Source organism: Rhinatrema bivittatum, chromosome 11 (genome assembly GCF_901001135.1).
Source record: "Rhinatrema bivittatum chromosome 11, aRhiBiv1.1, whole genome shotgun sequence".
Lineage (NCBI taxonomy): Eukaryota > Metazoa > Chordata > Amphibia > Gymnophiona > Rhinatrematidae > Rhinatrema > Rhinatrema bivittatum.
In genome coordinates this window covers 62,460,911-62,481,993 of record NC_042625.1, presented here as the reverse complement: position 1 = coordinate 62,481,993, position 21,083 = coordinate 62,460,911, and the positions used below count along the sequence as shown (strand labels likewise).

Genomic DNA, 21,083 nt, shown 5'->3' with positions numbered 1-21,083 from the left:
TTTGCATGTTATTACCTTATTAGCATAGATTTTGCTTTAACATTGAGGCTAGATATGCACATTAACAGCTTGTGATTGATAATGCAGATTGCTTGCAAAACTGTTTAATGCATTTTTAGTGCATTTGCCCCTTAAATAGTCAGCATTGAGGGGCAGGGACTTGTACCTGTTGTATAATTTATTGTTCAGCACTCTCTTAATGCCAAAATAAATGAATGTGAATAAAACCAGGACTGACTCAGCCTGTTGTGTATATAAAAATGGGAGCCAGAGTTAAGTCATTCTACAGAGGGAGCATTGTCATGAAATTATGAACAATGTATATAACATGTAGCTTGGATTCTTTGCAGGCTTCCAGCAAAACCATTAGTATTCCTTTAAGAAAACAAAAGAAAAATATATTATTATTTATTATATAACAATGTTAACATCAACATCAAAGGCATCATCATACTCTGCTCATGTCAAACAGGAAGGGCAAACCATCAGTAACCAAGAAGCAACAGTCTGAGGGAGCAAAGGAATTAGGTACCGTGATGGTTTGTGTGGTAGTGCTACAAGAGCACGGTTGACATAGCAGTAACACAAATGATGTCTGAACAACTGTGAAGGGAAAAGGAAAAGCTGTACCACAGAGGATGTCCATGTCCACATCCACACGAGGGAGGTCATTTACAGAAAACATTTCTTCTGTTTAAAGTCTTTTTTTTTTTTTATTCTTTTGAAACAAAAATAATGAAATAAAAAAATCATGTGGGTTTTTCAAATCGCTGATTATATCAGAGTTTGATGTTGCACGTGAACATTCATTTAAAAAATATAAATCACCTTGTAGTGCTACCTTCCACCCTCTCTGCACATTGTATATTTGAGATTCTGGCAATTTCTTGCTGGTCACATTAGCTGCTCTCACTCCATTCTGGGACCAAGCTCACCCCATGGACTGGGTGGTACTGGTGTGGGGAGAGGGTTCTGGGCATGCTGTGGGAGTAGAGAAATTCTGTTGGTTGTAATGTGCTGGGGGACTGGATGCCCGTCTGAGGTCCACATTGCCGAACAATGGATGGGTGGGAAATGGAGGTCTGGTGCTGGAACATGCTATGAGTGTCACCTATCTGTGGTGAAGTATGGTTAGCCACGCCAGTGAGCCGTGGCATCAGGGAGCCTGACGCGAAGTGAGCAGAAAAATGCTGGTAGGGCAACCTGTCTATGGGTTGCATGGCAGTCACTGTGCAGCTGCTATAGGAGGGAACACTAGGCCAAGTGTTGCAACTGATGTCTTCCAGGCTAGGTACAGGCTCTGTGGCAGAAGTGGAGGTGGCATACATGCAGGCCTGGCGCTGAGCGGATTCTGTCCTGTAGGAGGAGTTCAGTCCTTGCTGCTGAGAGTAACTGGATCTATAGAATGGATCCTCCTCTGTGGGAGAGGTATCCATATAAGCCTTTTTATACGCGTGTTCTGTGTCTTCATCTGTTGAAAATAGAGAAGAAAAATCTATTCAGAATATTATGATGATGATGATTCTCATCCATTTATTTATTTGATTCACGGCGGTTCATAGCAAACAATAGGTAACAACACCTTCAATTATTATATATTTAACTCAGAAAAAATATAAAATACAATCAGAGCAATAAAAGACAAAATGTATGTCAAAAAGAATGAGATTTGCATATTCTCTTTCTCTTTAGATTAATTACTTCACTCTCAAATGCTTGTGTAAAAAGCCATGTTTTTGGATCATTTGTGAAAGTTTAAAATTCTTTTTGTGTCCCCAACTCTGTTGGCATGGTGTTCCACAGTTTTGGACCTCCTACCGATAGTGCCCTGTCTCTTCCCTTACTTAAATGAGCGCTCTGAAGGGAGGGTATGCTCAATAAACCTTTGTTAGCAGATCTCAGCTTACGTTGTGGGGTACGTAAGTGCATTGAAGCACTCAGCCACTCTGTACCTTTTTGGTTTATGATTTTATGAATTATATAATGTTTTACAGCGAATTCAAAATTTCATGGATCTCCAATGTAAAGATTTAAAAAATGGAGTTATGTGATTGCATTTCTTACTTCCTGTAAGCATCCTTGCCGTAGTGTTTTGTAACATCTGTAGAGATCTGATAGTGGATGTTGGAAGTCTGAGCAAGACAGCATTACAGTAATCGAGATTTGAAAATATTAGTGTTTGTAAAATTGTACAAAAGTCTTCTTGGGATAATAAATGTTTTAAGCGTTTTAACAGCCATAGTTTATTGTAACCTGCTCTGATCATGTTGTTAATATGTTTTTTCATTGTTAAGTTGGATTCAATTAGTATTCCCAAATCGAGTAAATTCAACAATCTTAATATTCTGTGTTTGTATAGGAGTTTTTTATATGGTTGCAAGATAAATATTTAATGTATTGAGAGTATGCCCAGTTGAGGTATCAACTGAATAAAAAATTGAATGTCATTAGCATAAACATAAAAGTTTATGCCCAAGCCTGCAAGTAATCTGCATAGTGGAAGTAGAAATATGTTAAATAATATTGCCGTTAGTGAAGACCGCTGTGGAACACCAGTTTTCATGGGAATGTTATTCGATACACCATTGCTACACTATCTGGTGTATGTAGAAGGAGTGCTGCACTTAAATTTATAATTTAGAAATGAGAACTAGCACTGTGTGCAGTGACAGACTGTGTGTACCCACCATCAGATATTAATATAAACCGGAGCACTCACTGAGGTCAGTGGATGACAGGCCAGTGGCCACAGATCAGAGGGCAGAGACCAGTTCAAAAGACGGAAGATGAAAAGAAACCTAGAATATTAAAATCTCACACTAAGGGCAAAGCAGACAGTGAAACTTTGTCAGATTAATAAGAAAGCACTGCAGCAGTTAGTGTAAGACCACATTGCATATTACAGAGCCTATGCACTAATGCCCTATCTTACAGGACCAGTGCCTCCCAAGACTGACACTAACTAATTAAATCAACCACCAATTAATAATAAAATGATTAATTTGAAATCTCAAAAAAGTATTAACTAATGTCTCTCTCAAAAGATCAAAAAGCTATACTATCTCATCAATCTACACAGAGCAAAGCAGCAGACAACAATCACAACACCCTTTAATATATCTGTACTCAAGAGTCAAATTAGCAAAAAATAAACACAATCACATAATTGGCAGAATCAAAATACACTTTTACCAATTACCATGTACTTCTAAATAAATGAAGCAGGATTGGGTGATTCAAAGTATCCATATCCCAAAATGAACATGAATTGGAAAATTCAAAATATGCACTTGCATTGCATGCTTATGCTGACTAGAACTTGATGCTATTATTACCTGTTTGTTTACACTTGTAACCAGCCAGGTGGCACTTTCCCCCCACTCTCTACCTTGCAACCTTGGCAACACGAACAAGTAACTAAAGAGACAGCCAATGGGAATGCAAAACCATAAGTCTAGCTCACGAACTGCTCCCCCATCTGAGGCTTTTAAAACCAATTTGTAATATTTTCAGTTATTGTGCACTAAATCCAGTCAGTGCAAAGTCCAGGTAGTATGCACTAATGGAGCTTAGTGCACTAACATGAAACTAAACAACCTGAAATTTCGGTCTTTTTGTTTTTTGTTTCGTGGTTCCAACAAAATGAACTGAAATAGACAGTGTGCCTCAGAGATCTGTACTGGAACCACTGCTTTTTAACATATTTATAAATGACCTAGAGATGGGAACAATGAGTGAGGTGATCAAACTTGCTGCTGATACAAAATTATTCAAAGTTGTGACATCACAAGAGGATTGTGAGAAATTGCAAGAGGACCTTGCAAGACTGGGAGACTGGGCATCCAAATGGCAAATGGCATTTAATATGGACAAGTGCAAAGTGATGCACATAGGGAAGAGCAACCCAAATTATAGCTACGCAATGCAAGGTTCCACATTGGGAGTCAGGGACGGATTGTAGGAAAATATCAGCCCACTGGATTTTTTCAAAACCAATCTACGGGGTATCTGATGCCCTCATGCACTTTCCCTGCAGAACATGTGTCAGCAGCTCCCAAAAGCATGTCAAGTCATCCCTGGAATCTGGCAGAATTGAGCCAAAGTATCTCCAAAATAATCTTTCCTAATTAACTAAGAAGTTGAGCACATTCTAGACCAATGGTGAGCAGAGCTGCAGCCCCCGTTCCATCCATTCAAATTGGTTGGGCCCCCCTATGCATCTGCTTATATTGCTTATAGAGATATATCCTGGATTTCCAGTCTGGCTCTTGAACCAGTTGCAAGTAGTGACATTGCCAGCCAGTGTCAGATGCACACACGCTCAGTCACAAACAGATTTTTAGATTGCAGAAACTTTATCGACACATACACTCTGAGGCACACAAAGGCACATACTCTCAGACTCAAAGACACATCCACACGTGTCTGTGTCAGAGAGAGAGACACACACACACACATTCTCTCTCACAGACAAAGTATGTATGGGTGTGTCTTTCTCACTCTCTCACACACACACACACACACACACACACAAACATGCTACTGTTGTGCTGCTGCGTATGTGCTCACACAGTGAGTGGCCCCAGTCCAGCACTGCTGCATCATGGTATAAAGTTCTTGCTTGCTGCCAACCGTTCCCCATTCTGCAGCAGCCTCCTCCCTTTCCCAATCCCATTCTCTAGGAGACTCGCTGGTTCCACAGTCAGCTGCTTCTCTCAGATCTCAGTACAGTCACATCAGACTGAAGCCTCTTCAACACCACAGGAACATCCTTCTGATTTACCTCCTTCCTACCTGTGCCTGTAGCTTGTCTCCACTTCTCCAAAACCCTCCCACCACTCCAGTGCATTCCCATTGACTGCAGGCTACACAGTCTGCTGCTTTCATGGTTCCCCCAGCTGTGCTCTGCCTACCTACTCCAGGGGAGAAGGGACAAGAAGTGATCTCTACTGTTCCCTGGGCTTATAAAAAGAGAAAATTAAGCCCTGGCCAAGACTGGGGAGAGCCACTAACCCAAAGTAGCACAGCTCCATATAGAATCCTGCTTTTTCTTGTGGAGCCAGTGCAGCCAGGGCTGGTGCAAGGGTATTAGGTGTCAGGTGAAATTTACAGCCTTGCACTCACTCCTGGCCCCCACCTTCCCACAAGCAATTAAAAATTATGCATTTATAGTAACAGATTTTACATGAAAAAGAACATTCAGTGTTTTAAGTTAAAAATATCACTTACAATATGTATATTTTTTTGCATGCACTGCTATGGTACCAGCCAGAAAACTTTGCAAAAATGACACCTACAACCGTATGGTATTAGGACTATTGTAAAGCATGTTGGCCTTGAGAAAGCTTTGCATAAACTGAATTACAATATAGTAAATCTCCCATACGAAAACAGCATGAACTGCCAGTACTTACAGTACTGTTGGGAGTCACCACTCAGGAAAAGCATCTAGACATCATTGTGGATAATATGTTAAAATTCTCTATTCAGTGTACGGTGGCAGCCAAGAAAGTAAATAGAATGCCAGGAATTTAGAAAAAGAATGGAGAATAAAACAGAATATCATAATGCCTCGCGTTCACTGCATGGTGCAATTGCACCTTGAGTAATGTGTGCAGTTCTGGTCACTGCAGCTCAAAAAAGATATAGCAGAATTAGAAAAAGTACAGAGAGGTGTGACCAAAATGATATAGAGGATAGAATGATTCTCCGAAGAGGAAAGACTAAAGAGGTCAGGCCTCTTCAGTTTGGAGAAAAGATGGCTGATGAGATATATAGTAGAGGTCTATAAAATCATGAGTGGAGTGGAACAGATAAACGCAAATCAGTTGTTTACTCTTTCAAAAAGTATGAAGACTAGGGGACATGCAATAGAGTTACTAGGTAATACATTTAAGACAATAAGAGAATTTTTTTTTTTTACTCAACACATAAACTCTGGAATACATTGCCAGAGGATGTGGAAAAAGCTGTTAGTGTAGCTGGGTTTAAAAAAATTTGGACAAGATACTGGTTAAAAAGTCCATAACCATTACTAAGTTAGGAAAATCCACTGCGTATCTCTGGTATAAGCAGCATGGAATCTATCAACTTTTTGGGATCCTGCCAGGTACCTGTGACCTGGATTGCCTAGTGTTAGAAACAGGATATTTGGTCTGACCCAGTATGGTAAATCTTTTGAGAATTGGTAGTATTACTGGAGCTAGCTGAAAAAAATAAAGTTTTGGCATGAAGTTCACTTCCTTTTTTTTTTTTTTAATTTCTTGCTTGTTTTGCTTTTCTTTGCCCTTAATTGCTGCATGCCTCTAAATTGTTCCATTTCTGATCTCTTATTTAAATCTCAGTGACCATTAATGGACTAGACTTGGGAATTTTGCAGTGAACAGCTCTGAAAATAAAGCAACCTTATATCATTTGAAACTCAGCTTTGGTTAAACATTTGGCAGCTTCTTCTTTCTAAATTAAAAAAAAAGACTGGTTTTAGATGCATATGAAGTTGCAGTGCCCGGGAAAGATATGAAGGAGACAGTCGCAATGAAGCCACTGGTCTCTTTCTTAATTTGGTGAGCCCAGTCAGGTTTCTGTATTTGCTGCCCAGGAGACAATAGTCTTTTTGATGACAATATGAGGAAGTGAGATAGGGCCTATAGGGGAGGGGGGCTATTGGGGGGAAACCACCCATGGAGACATTTAGTGAGAATCCCAAAACTGGAAGGAAACCTGCTGATTCCTTATCACCGTACAATGTGAAGGGGGGGTGATGATGAATTGCTTGCCATTTTGGGGACGCACAGCAGTCAGATAGGAGATAGCGTTTGTTCTCAGTGAAACGTTCGTAAAGAAAACAAGGCTGGGGAAGAGCGAGAAGGGGAAAGGCGATGTTCAGACAATGCTTGAAGGAGTCAAACCACTGAAAATCCCTCTGCAAAAGGGATTCATAAGAACATAAGAAATTGCCATGCTGGGTCAGACCAAGGGTCCATCAAGCCCAGCATCCTGTTTCCAACAGAAGCCTGCCCCCTCGCCCGACCCTCGCCATCCCAGTTAATACCTTTTAAAATCTGGGCTGGGAGCAAGAGACCCTCTGCCCCATTCCTGGTGCTTCCAGCACTGCTCTGACAGCAGTAGCCCTGGAACCCTAAGCTGGAAGCGCTGGGAGTGGGGCAGAATGTCCCTCACTCCCAGCACAGATAAAAATGGTATTGACCAGGGTGGAGAGGGTTGGGCGAGGGGGTGGCAGGTACCATAATTTTTCTCTTTGTGGTGAGTGGGTAAGGGGGAAGACAGGGAGGCAGCTGAACAGTGTGTTTACTGGGGATCAGGGACTTTATACCTGGCACTTCAGTTTTAAATAGGTTTGAGGGAGAGGGGGGTGAGTAGGGGTAAGAGTGTATGACCTGCTAAAGGCTTTAGCATCACACTTTGGTGGGGGGGGGGGGGGGGGGGCTTGGCTGCCCCTCTAATCTGAACCTGTTATTTTATAGGGTGACAGCTGGATATATTTTAAAGATATCCGGTTAAGTAGCGTGGTATCCCGGCTACACAAGGCCAGATAACTTTAGATCTGCTCAGAAGCAGGTCTAATGTTATCCGGCTAACAGCTGGATATTTGGCTAGCTTAGCCAGAGAACTCAATCCCTTCTCAGAACGTCCATAAAATGCCCCTTTTTTATTTGACTAAATTCTAGCTGAATAACTAGAACCTGGCTAGAATATAGCCGGGCAAGATGTTTAGACAAATAGCTATTATGTTATGGCTTTTGAATATGGACCTCAAGATTCCTCCTTACTTTTGTCATGGGCTTGGGGTGGTGGACCCTGGGGTTGCTGACTGACAGGGCAAGAAACTGTACTGAATCATGAAGCATAAACATGGTTGGGCAGGCAAGAGTCAGGGCAGGCAGCAAACAGAAGGAGAGTTTTGATCAGGCAGAGATCGGGGTAGGTGGCAAGAGTTGTGGTCAGGCAGAGATCAAAACCAGGAAACAGCAACTGGAACAACTACTAGCACAGGAACAAGGGGAGAGAACCTATTGCTCAGGTGCTTGGGCTTGGGCTTCCCTTTATGTTGCAACAGTGATGACATCATCAGCCCAGGATTATTGGGTCTAGAAAACTGGTGAGTTCCTGCGGGTCCTGCTCAGAGCAGCCAGATAACATGGAGGGGCAGGACACTGGGAGCCAAGCCAGCTGACCCCAGAAGATCTCGGGATACTGCGCCAGGCCCGGGACCAATAGGTACAGGACACCGAATGCAGAACAGCGGCCCATGGTCAGCAGATTGTTACAACGTATCTGCTTGTCCCCAGTTCTTTGAAAACCTCCCGACTGCAAAGAAGCATTGAAAAGCACAGCTGCCAGAACGTCTCTCATATTGTATTATCTGCCTTTCATGGTGGACATCTTAAAAACCCAACTGGTTACAGGGAACCCAAGTACAGGTTTGGGAACCACTGGTGCAACCTAAAAAGAACCTTGGTGAACGTCCTCAGCAAATGGCATCTGTTGCTGATTAGAGTCACAATGAGAAAGCAAGATGTGCAGATTTGTTGTTGACGTTCACATTGTGTAGCTGCTTATTCAAATAACTAAATAAAATCGTAACTTACACCTTCATTTTCTCCAGGGTGAAAAGATTTTTTTCTTGAATTGACATCATCATTACCACCACCACCACCCCCCCCCCCCCCAACTCAGCTCAGAAAGCAGTATGTTCACAATCTTCCCTCAGCAGTCTCTAAGCTCAGCACCACTGCCTTAGCCAAGATTTAGGCGCAAATGTATAAATCTAGATGACTTGTACTAATCATCTTTAAACTTTGCAGGCACGTGACAGACTCTTCAGCAAATTGTTATCTTTCCTTTGTGTAATATTAATTCAACAAAGCTGAAAATTTACATTTTTTAATTTATAAAGACACATTCCAACCCTCACTGCCAAAGTCAGATGTCACTGTCTATATGAAAAAAATGGGGGCGGGGAATTTCAGTTTCCAATAAATTCCTGTTAAGATTATACTATGCATTCCTACTCAAGCTTCTTATCACAGGGAATTATGCCGGAAGATTAGAAGGCTTTGGCAGTCTTGGATGATTTTCCCCTGCTTGATGTCCACATAGAAAAATCTTTTTTTCAATCCAGTAATTCTTTGCTCCACTTTTTGGTGGAGCAGTGTTGGAATTATCCAGCCAGGACAGTGCACAGGTCTCTCCCCAAATTCTGCTCTCAAGAATTTCACAGCGCTGTATGTAAAATCTTCACAGGGCTGTGTGCTCATTATTTGTGTTGAATGCACCTGAATCACTTAAGTGCCCACAGTTTAATTCTTGTCTTTCTCTTTAAAATACCTTTGATCTCTTAACTCCTTCATTTTTTTTAATACAGCGTGTAGTTTTTGTGTAGTTATCTATAGCAGCTTGAGTTGGTCTGTTTTGCTAATAGGAGGTGTATTGGTGTTTTAGGGCAGCAATGCTGCCTTTTCATAGGTAATTTTGTTTTATTGGAGTGCTGGCAGTTACTGCTGTTTTGAAATGGGAGACTTACTATATTGTAAGTGTAATTCAGTTTACTCTTGGGTTTCTAGGACCAAGCCCATATCCAACATACATTACAATAAACCTTATACCATATGGGTTCCAAATGTGTTTTTTCAGGGTGTTCTGGTTAGCACCATAGCAGTGCATGGAAATATAATATGCATGTTGTAAGGGATATTTTTACCTCAGAAGACTGTACTTTCAGAGTTCTTCTTTTATTATACATTGCTTTGATTATTTTATAGAGCGGCAATTTAGTAAACTAAGGGATCTCTTCCTTTTTGGATGAGGGGATCCCTTTTCAACATGAATAGTTTTAGGGACTCCCATCCAGCCCCCACCAATCTCACTTCTAATCCCCCAGCTTCTCCCCTCTATCTCTCTCTCTCTCTTCTGCCCAGTCTCTCCTCCACCAGTATCTTTCCTCCCCACCCGGCCCTTCCCCGTTAGTATCCTTCTCTCCCCCTCCCAAACCACTCTTCACCCACCTTTATCTCTCTCTCTTGCCAGCCTCTCCCCACAGTCCCTCTACATCAGCATCTCCTCAGAAGTCTCTTTCTCATGACCCAACTTTCTCCAGCCCCTCTCCCTGCTTTCCCACTCAGTTCTCTTTCTTGTTCCACCATATCATCACTAGTCTTTCTTCCCTCCGCTCCTAACCCCACCATCTCTCTTTCCAGCCTCTCAGCCTTAGTCCCTTCCAGTTTTCTCCCACCAGTCTCTCTCTCCCCACCCCACCCCATCCTCATCCCCAGTAAAGGTTACTAGAATTTTAGTGGGCAAATCAGAGAACTTGGAGATTCACCCATTAGGAAATTCCATGACAGAGGCATAGGAGCGTGGAGAAGAGGACCCTTGGAGTTGCAGAGAATCAGTGCCCTTCACCTGTGGTAGCAATATCACTTCTAGGCGGACAGTCTGGGACACAGACCGCTGCCATGGGATGGACAGAAGCATCCTGTTGCATCCAGTGAGGATAACTTTTAAACAAATGTGTGTGGTGGCATATATGTGTGTATATGGCCACACATAGTTTTACCATAGTATTTTATAACCCACGCATTATGATGTATATGCATTTTTTTTTCAATGCACTGAACACGTGTACTTTACCTACCTATTTTAAAAATATACATGTGTATATTTCATGCGCAAAAGTAAAGTAGGACTTACTTGCATATATCGGGATTTACATGCAAAAGTCAGCCAATTTTAAAACGTGCGTGTGTCAAGGAAATTACCAGTTTTGCCAATTACTCTGCTAGTTTGCTTGGTCCTTTTCCAGGTTATCGAGATCCTCCTGGCTCTCTAGCCTGAACTCTCCCCATTTTACCCAGATTTCCCACCCACTTAATAGTACACCATAAACACATTTAATATCACGTAAGCAAGATAATTAGCAGGTGTAAAAGTACGCCAGTGCATGTCTTTTAAAATCGTACCCTCTGCATATAATTGTTGCCTCCCCTGAAATGCACCTAAACCGCCCTTTTTTTTAGACGCATACATGCGTGCATGAAAATGAATGTACGCGCATATTTACTGCTTTTATAAAATATGGAATATGCGAGCAGAGGCTACTCAACGCGCATACATGCTTGTTTTTACAAACGTACATGTTTGAAAATTCACCTGGTAGTTTGCAGGACAAGCACGCAGACCAGAATACTTTTGGATTGGGTCACAAGTTTCTTTACATCGGTTAATATTCGCTTTCAGCAAATAACATTAGTTCCCTGGTTTTATTTTCTGCAGATGCCCCGGGGGCCAATGCTTTTGTGTTGTCTCCTGTGTACCCCCCCCCCCCCCCACACACACACACACCTTCTCCCCCACCATCGCATCATTGCATGGCGGAACTGTATGGGATCTCTTTTCACTGGGGAAAGGCGGGAACCCAGCCAGCACGACCTCACAGGACGCCACCGTGCAGGGCCAGTGCTAACCTTTTTGCAGCCCTGTGAGAACAGTTACATTGCTGGCCCTTTCTCATTCTGCTTTTTTGTTTCACATTTTATTTGTATTCTTTTTCTAATCAGGGTCAGTGCAAGGGTATTAAGGCATCCTAAGTGAATCTTACAGCTTTGTGCCCAGCCTTCACCCCTCCACCATAGCCCTCTCCACACACCATTTCAAATTATGCATTTATAATAAAAGATTTTACATGAAAAAAAAAAACCAAAGTACAGTAATTTGAAATAAAAATATCACAACAGCATGTGTATTATGTTTACATGCACTGCTGTGATGTCAACCAGAAAACCCTATATAAAAGCCAAAAAGACCCTTGAAACACATATGATATTAGGACTATTGTAACCCATCTTGGGTGTGGGCTTGGTCCTCAGAAAGCCATGAGCAAGCTAAATTACAATTACAATATCATAAACCTCCCATTCCAAAACAGCACCAGCTGCCAGCACTCACAGTTACCACTCTATGAATAGGTGGCACAGCAAACATTACACCAGGCCCTAAAACACCAATATACCTCCTATTAGGAAAACAGAACAAACCAAGCTTCTATAGATCCCTACATAGAAATGACACATTAGCAGAATACTTAACCTCAATCATAAATACAGAACACAGACAAACCCTCGCCAAATATAGAATAAAGTGACCATAAAGTATAAATGGAAAAGTATAGACATAAACTGAACTGGAAACCGTAACAAGTCAGACTTGGTATGTAGTGCATGTATGGAAAAACAAAAGCATCATCCTTCCTCAGAAAACATCAAACAATAAAATCAAGATTATATAAAGCATCAATCATAATAGTGAAATCATATTAATAAAAATAATATTTCAAAACAACAGATGAAGAACTGTGCTTGGCAATATATACACGTGTATACAGCCACACATAGATTTACTATAGTATTTTATACCACATGTGAATGATATATGCATGTGTTAAAAAATATGCGTATCTTTAACCTGCAACATACACACATGTAGGCTTATGCGCCAATAAATGCAATGGATTGAAACCAAGAATATCAATGCATTGAACATGCATACTTTACTCGCCTATTCAAAAATATATGTGCTTATATTTTACGTGTGAAAGTGAAACAGGACTTACCCGTGTAAGTTGGTGTATTTTATAACATGCGCACATCAATGAAATTACCAGTTGTGCCAATTAGTCCACCAGTTTACCCTTCCTCCTCCAAGTCATCGAGACCCTCCTGGTTCTTCAGCCTGAACTACCCCCAGTCAGGGCCGGTGCTTTAATTTTTGCTTGCCTTGTTCAAAAACTTGCTGTGCTCCACCCCCTCCCCCCACCCCAGGTTCTGCTTTTTTAACACAAAATTTTTCCAATAATCAGCCTACAATAGAAACTGTCAGTCTCACTCTCTGTCCCAAGCCCTCTTTTGCTGCCGAAAAAAAAGCCCTGCTCCCTCTGGCAGTCGAAACGATGAAAATTAACACACTCCCCCCAAACCTATTTTACCCCATTCACCGGTCCAAAACTGCTAAATTCTGCAGGAATGATCCCCTGGTGCTCCTTCCCCACCTACCGGTACATAAAATTGATGGCAGCTGGGTCCTGTAGCCAGCACCAGTTTGTTGTACAGAAAAACATGGCACCACCCAGAAAACCCTTCAAAAAAAAAAAAGACACTCGGAACCCATATAGTCGTAGGCCTATTGTAACGCATGTTAGATGTGGGTTTGACCTTTGGACAGCCTTCAGTAAACTAAATGACAGCAATATAATAAAAATCCCATACCAAATCAGTATTAATTGCAAGCACTCAAACAGGAACAACCCTGTCTAGGAAATTGCAAATATTATACTATGCCCTGAAACACCTCCTATTAGGAAAGTAGAACAAACCAGTCTGCTCTAAATTCCTACATAGAAACTAAACATGCTAGCAGAATATTTCACCTCGTTTACAAATGCAGAACATAGTCTTTCACCAAGTACAGAATAAAGAGACCATAAAATATAAATAGAAAGGGGTAGATAGAAACTGAACTGAAAACTCCAACAAGCTACACCCTGTTTATTATGAAGCAATGGAAAAACAGAAACATCTCCAATTCTCATAAATCAAGCAATAAAATCAAGAAATATAAATCATACTAATAAAAAGAATTTTGCCAAAAAGATGACAAATAGAATAACATCCAATAATTAAGAACTCATCTAAAAAGTTTTAAAAATTTCCAAACGGCAATAAAATATTTCAAAATAGAAGAAACATCAAACACCCAATAATTAAAACAAGAAGGGAAAAATATGCTGCTTCCCATACCTGAAAACATTTAATTTCCATTCACCTTGAGCTTGTCATGGATTAGTGGGGGTGGCAAAAATTGTTCACACCCCTTCAAGGCAGGCTCCTATTCACACCCAACCACCCTCCCACCTCAGGCAAGCTCCAATTCACTCATCCATTCCAGGCAGGCTCCCATTCACAACCAACCAACTAATCTACCCAGCCACCCATCCAGCCACCCATCCATCCATCTCAGGCACGCTCTCATTCACGACCAGCCCACCCACTCATTCCAGGAAAGCTCCCATTCACACACATACGCACATACCCCCATCCTCCCCAGGCAAGTTCCCAGGCATACAGACTCACATCCATCACTCCCTGGCAGGCTCCCTTTTACACACACACACACACACACACACACAGGAAGTGCTAGCACCATGGGTGCTGAGTACCACGAAACTGGCAGGCACATGAGGAGAAATCACATTTCCTTCTTGTGCTTCTGGTGGCCACACGGGCCTTTCCATTCTACCGCCACTGGTAGGATGGGATCCACCAGTTGCCACATGGGCCTTTGCATTCTTCTGCCACCGGTGGGATGGGCAGCTGCATGGGCCTCTTGCTGCTCCCTTTGCTGGGCTCCCTTTCCATCGCAGCCGCCACCCTTCTGGGTGTGCCGTCCCGTGCAATTGCATGGTTTGCACACACCCAATAGCACCGAGCCTGCTCCCAGTTCACCCAGAACTTCCACCCAGTAAGTGCTACACAATAAACATGTTTAATATCACTTATACCAAATAATTAACATGTAAAAATATGCAAGTAAGTTGGAAAAGGTACTCGAGTGTCTTTTAAAATAGCAACTTCCATGCGTATCTGTTGGCCCCACATAGGAATGTCCCTAGACTGCCCCTTTTTTATATGCATACAGTATATGTGGGCGCAAATGTGAAAATTAGCACATATTTTGGACTTTTATAAAATATGGACTATGTGAGTAGAGGCTATTTACATGCATATATGTTAATTTTTGCACATATAACATTTTGAAAATTCACTCTTAAATGTTTAATTTTAACATTTTTTGGGGCATCTAAAATCTTATGCCTCTAAATAAGGGAACTGCGTGTATCAACTTTGAATGTCCAATATTCATTCCAAAGTAATGGGAATAATATTCAGTCACTGGCTGGATTGCCAGACAAACGTATCCGGCTAACTTTGGAGGGATATTCAGTGGTGCAGTTTTACTACTGAATCTTAAAGATAGCCAGATACGTTTATCTGGCTAACTTTAGGACTGCTCTACTGCACGTCCAAGATTAGCCGGCTAACTTAACTCCACTTGGAAATGCCCTGGAACATCCCTACATTATCTAGCTAAATTTTAGCCAAATTATGAGATTTCCAGCTAAAGTTTAGCTGGTTAAATGCCCAAAATATTCAAAAGTTGGAATTTATCCAGATAATGTACAAGTTATTTGTCTAAATGCTGCTAAATATGGACCCCAACATGTCTAATATATAATGCATAATATTTGGCTTAGACTGACAGCTGCAAAATTAGCCCTGGAATTCCAAAACATCCTCCAAGCATGGAGTCAAGTTTTTTTTTTCAAAAATGCAGAAAAGAGTGGATATCAACAAAAGAAACGGAGTGATTAAAAGGAGACAGAAAAAAGAGCTTTAGAGATACATACACAAATGAAGTGAAAACAATAGGCCAAAGAAAGGGAGAGATACAGATGGATCCACCCTTAGGAGTGTGCACTCATGCATACACACAGACACACAACTGAGAGAAGAAAAAAGACACTAAAGACAATATGAAGAGAGAATAATTGAGTCAGATAAAAACGAACAGCAATAAACAGAGAGAGAAACAGACACGCATGCATACGGAAAGGCAGATGGACAGAATGATGAGAGCCCCTCTCTGCTGTTACCTAGAGTTTGACCTTTCCTTTTGGTGCAGTGGTAGATCTGGCTGTGCTCCTGAGCAGGAGCAGGATATGGGTTGGTAGGAGGCAGAAGGTCTTGGGAGGTGCTTGACACGCCATTTTCACATGGATACTGAGAGCTTAGGTTAGCAGAGGATGACAAGCCCCTGGTCTCTCCACTGAAAGGGCTCTGATTAGAGGCAACTTTCTGTCTCACTGTGCTTCTGGGGACCACAGGGTATTCCTTGCTGAAAATGAGCAACAAACACTATAATGACACATTAATGTGATCTACTCTTGCTCCGGTCACAGGACAACATTTTTATTGACCCAAAAACCTCATATTAACTCAGGTATTGCTGCAGCTCATTCATTCTGCTCTGTAAACAGGAAACACAGTGCATTCAACTATAAAATAGTGGACACCAGTATACAAAAAAGCACCCCATTCCTTCTATGCAACAGTTACAAAAATGGTAGTGATTAATGATCACTCTGCAGTGTATATTCTGGAAAAGTTTTGGGGGGAAAGCTCATTTAAAACTGATGCTATCCAAAGCAACCATTGTTTTTTTGTGGGTTAATTTTATAACTGTCCACAGTGGTGCAAAATCTGCGGATATCCTTTTACCCACGGACTTTGCATGACTTTTCCAAGGGAAAGTAGAGGTATACTCCCCTTTCAAAGCTATCTCAAAAAAACTACCGGCACATATTTGTACTTGCTAATATGTGCAGGTAGATTTTCAGAGAATAATTACCCGCGTACTTTTGGATTTCCAAAGGTACGCATGTAAGTGCAACTCTTGCCCCCAGGAATGCCTCTTCTCAGTGCGGATAAAGATACATGTGTAGTTATGCGCATACATTTATCTGTACACAGGGAAGGCAATTTTTACAAAGCTCTTTCTTGCAGGAAAAGAAGTGTGTTCTACCTGCAGAAATGACTTTTTGGAGAATTTGTCTCCCTAAATATGAGATGCACAGTGCAACATCTGCCTCAATTCAGTCTGTTTGTAATGAGTCACAGATTGCGTCTATCACCTCCCCAGACCATACCCTCTCTCTCGTCCTTTTCACAGCCCCTCAGCGGATTCTCTCTCATTCCCCCCCCCCCCCAACCCTTCTTCTAACTCCCAGTTGGTCCACCATCATTTATCTCCTTCTCACCCCATCCTCTGTTTTACTTTCCAGCCTCACCTCCTCCTCTCATATTCCCGCCCCCAGCTGATCCTTTCTCATCCCCAGTTGATCTTCTGTCATACTTCCCATGTTCACCCTCCATTGCCAATCCCTTATCCAACCCTCAAATCCCTCTCTGCAAATAGCCCCTCCTCCAAAAATCCCCCTAGCTAGGGTTAGGAGCAACGTTTTCCTTTGGATGACAAATATTGGGAAGACAGGGAAGGCTAATGACAAGGGCGACATTTTTTCTGGGGTAGGCTTAGTGGTGAGTAAGAAGAGGAGCAGTGGTAATCTCCAATCACCCATGCATCCTTCCCCTCCCTTCATGTCTGGTCCCAGGCCCGGAAGTGATCTGCAAGTGGCAGCAGCATTCTTATTGAAAGTCAGCACAGGGTCTTTAGGCTAATGCGAGCTCATGTGCCCTATAGAGTGGCATCGAGCCCTTCTCATGCAGGGCTTCTTGTTACCTCAGAAACTCATGCAAGGCAGTGCCACTTCAAGGCCTGCGAGCACGTGTTGGCTAACAGATCCCATGCTGACTTTCACTACTAATATTGCTGTTGCTGGCACCTGAAGAGTGCTGCCTTTTGAGGCACTTGAGACCCCAGCTGAAGGTTATGTGACCCCCATTTGGGGTCCAAACTCACAGTTTGGGAAGCCTTGCACTATGGCTCCCTCCAGAATCTTGCAGCATGGACTCTAAATCTGGCCACTAGGTGTCACCATTTCACAATGACTGAAATCCCTCACTCAAGAGGCTGTGAGTGCTGCATTCGTAGTCAACCCAGGACGCAGACCTGAACTGAGAACCAAACCCAGGTTGTCAGTATGGCAGGGCACAGCACTACCACTGAGCTACCAGGCTGCTCCCTTTCTTTATATTTTGGATATGTTGTGTAGCATCACTGCAGATTTCCAGTGGTAAGCAGTACTCTGGCCCAGGTCAACTGTAGCTCAGGCACATACATGCAAACACACATACATACACATTTTTCTTTATTTTAGAGTGTAGGAGGCTGTGCTATTGTAGGGCTGAATATGCTAGTATATATTTTGCATCAATACCTATCCATTCTTTAGGGGTGGAAGAGGAGGGAGCTGGTGACATCACACAGTGTAAAGCGTTTAGGAGCTAATTTACTATTCGGCTGATACAGTAAAAGTCGCGGGAGAGCAGGCGAGCGCGATTCAGTAAAAAAAATATTCAAATTAGGGCCCACGGTAAAAAGAGGCGCTAGGGACACTAGCGCATCCCTAGCGCCTCTTTTTTGACAGGAGTGGTGGCTGTCAGCGGGTTTGACAGCCAATGTTCAATTTTGCCGGCGTCGGTTCTCAAACCCGCTGACAGCCACGGGTTCGGAAACCAGACGCTGGCAAAATTCAGGGTCCGGTTTTCAAGCCGCGGGACGATTAAAACATTTTTTTTTAATTATTTTTAATTTTTGGGACCTCCGACTTAATATCGCCATGATATTAAGTCAGAGGGTGCACAGAAAAGCAGTTTTTACTGCTTTTCTGTGCACTTTCCCAGTGCCGGCAGAAATTAACGCCTACCTTTGGGTAGGCGGTAATTTCTGAAAGTAAAATGTGCGGCTTGGCTGCACATTTTGCTTACTGAATCATGCGGTAATAACTAATTGCATTTGCATGTTGTGGGCGCTATTAGTTTCGGGGGGGTTGGACGCACGTTTTTGACGCGCTATTACCCCTTACTGAATAAGGGGTAAAGCTAGCGGTCTTGGAGGGAACTTTTTTTCAGCCCCCCCACCTTTCTCTCCCTTCCCCTATCTAACCTACCCCCCAGCCCTAACTAAATCCCCCCCTACCCTTGCTACAAAAGTTACGCCTGCCTGAGGCAGGCGTAACTTGCCAGTGCCGGCCAGCTGCCGGCTCGCCATCCCCCGGCACAGGCCCACCCCTGAAACGCCGCCCCGCCCCCAGCCCGCCCATTTTTGAAAGCCCTGGGACATACGTGCGTCCCGGGGCTTGCGTGCGCCGCCGAGCCTATACAATATAGGCTCGGCGCGCTCAGGGGTAGGTTTTCGTATCTTACGTGCATAACCCTTTGAAAATCTACCCCAGAATCAGCATTACATAGGTGCAACAGTACAATCTACCATCTCTTGCCACATAATGGGCTGCAAAACAGTGTCAGAGTCAAGCAGCAAAGTTTTCATTCATCTGCATGTTCAACAAAAATCAATAAAACCCCAAACGACTTAACCCCAAAGATCAGATAGACTACAAAATCCATTAATTCTTAGCTTTGGAGAATGGCTGTGTCGCCGTAAAAACGATCAAAAATTCTGTGCTCAAGAAACATTCGCCCATCCAACGTAGGCCTATGTTTCAGGTGTTAACGCCTGCCTCAGGGAATAGAATTACCTTACAAAACTGCACATGACATTCATATGCATTCATTATTTCATATGCATTCACATGACAATCATTTGCAGCTCACTGCCATTTTGAAATGAATGTATTATGCAGTTTTGTAAGGTAATTCCATTCCCTGAGGCAGGCGTTAACACACCAAAACATAGGCCTGTATCAGATGGTTGATTGCTTCTTGAGCACAGCTTTTTAGACCATTTATACAGATACAAGATGGTAGATTCAAGAGACACATGCTCAAGAATTTACTGAGCCGCGATTAAGCGTTTAAGCAATATGTGCCTGGATATAAATACAATGTGATTTTATTGATATTTCAAATGTTTGACATAAGATTCTTTTGTTTTCAATGGAGAATGGAATTCATTTTTGGTCAGACACAATCCAGGATGAAGTACCTAAATAGGATTCATATTGGATTGGCGTTTTTGACTCTAATACTCTTCCAGCCTCTAATACATACAGATAAGTGTTTTTCCCTTTAGAAACTCTTTTACATGCAGAAAAGAAAAACATTGTTGAAAACATTTTTTGATGAGACCTATGACTATAAGTATTTGAGCGATACAACATTTGGGTGGCTAACACATTGTATCTGCTGTTACGAGAGATATTACAAGCTCTTTATATTTATGATGATCTCAGATCAGTTATTAGTTACAATATCTTGTGGTTCATATTGAGTATTTTTACCTGTGTGCTTTTTTTTCTAAATCACAGCCTGCAAGTAAATTTGCATGTGTAAAAAAGAGACAGGCCAGGGATGTTTTGGGAAGGGGGCCAGCATTTACACGCGCAAGTTGCTATTTTACAATCTGCCAAAGTGACGCACATAAGCCATTTACTTGCATATATTTACACCTGGTCGTTATCCAGCATAAGTGATCATAAACATCTTAAAAGTGAAAAAATGATTGGGTTAAGGGGGTGTGGGTGAAATGGGGAAACTTCAGGCTGAAAAGCCAAGAGGGTCTTCAGGAGATGTAGATAGACTGAATGAACTGGTTGACTAATTGATGAAGCTAGTTATTTCATTGCCATGCACATGTTATAAAATACCCTGATTTTCGCATGTAAAAATCAACTTACAGGGAGGTAAATGCATCTAAGTAATCCATCTAAAATCTGTTCATGTATCCCTGTAAAATTTGAAATACAAATACACAGGTATACCATTTGCACACCCTTATCTGGTTAAATTTCAACTTATCTGGCTAAGTAGTGCCTTTGCCACTATGTAAACAGACAAATTTGAACTTATCTGGATGAGTAACTCTTTTTTATAGACTTATCTGGCTATCTTACATACCCAGATAAGTCCAAAAAGTGCTATTTAGACAGACAAGTAATGCTTTTGAGACTTATCCAGCTAAGTGCTGTTACCTAGCCACATAAATCAGAACTTGTCCGGATAAGTGTTGCTGCCTTTCCAGATAAGTCTGAACTTATGCAACTCATGGTTTTTGCATGCGAGATCATTTGAGTATGCATATGTACTCATGTTTTATAATCTGTGCATATCATATCCATGCACGTTATTAAATATAGTAGCAACTTTGCTGCACCCATATATATGCATAAATGGGCACACACGAGCAGTTTTGCAAGTAATCCTTATTGTATGTATACTTTGCACCTTCCATTTGTACAGGCAGCTCATCCAGGGCAAATAAAGTGAGCATATTTGAAAATCCAATGTACACGTGTTGTTTTCTTCCCCTGATCTAAACACCCTCTTCCTCTCAGCCTCTTTTTAACTTGCCTATTAGTACACATGTTGTGACAG

General features: G+C 42.0%; 1 protein-coding gene across 6 annotated transcripts in view; it reads right to left on the bottom strand.

The window, feature by feature from the left end:
- Positions 1-394: 394 nt before the first annotated feature.
- The window catches only part of TBX5 (T-box transcription factor 5), a 62,655-nt gene continuing 41,966 nt past the window's right edge, over positions 395-21,083 (bottom strand). For all 6 annotated transcript variants that reach the window (XM_029619279.1, XM_029619281.1, XM_029619282.1 and 3 more), the window contains 2 exons: positions 15,725-15,966; positions 395-1,471 (listed from right to left, as the gene is read on the bottom strand). In XM_029619279.1, the coding sequence (XP_029475139.1) occupies positions 900-1,471; positions 15,725-15,966 (814 nt within the window). In that variant the 3' untranslated portion in view covers positions 395-899. The remainder of the gene's footprint in view (positions 1,472-15,724; positions 15,967-21,083) is intronic.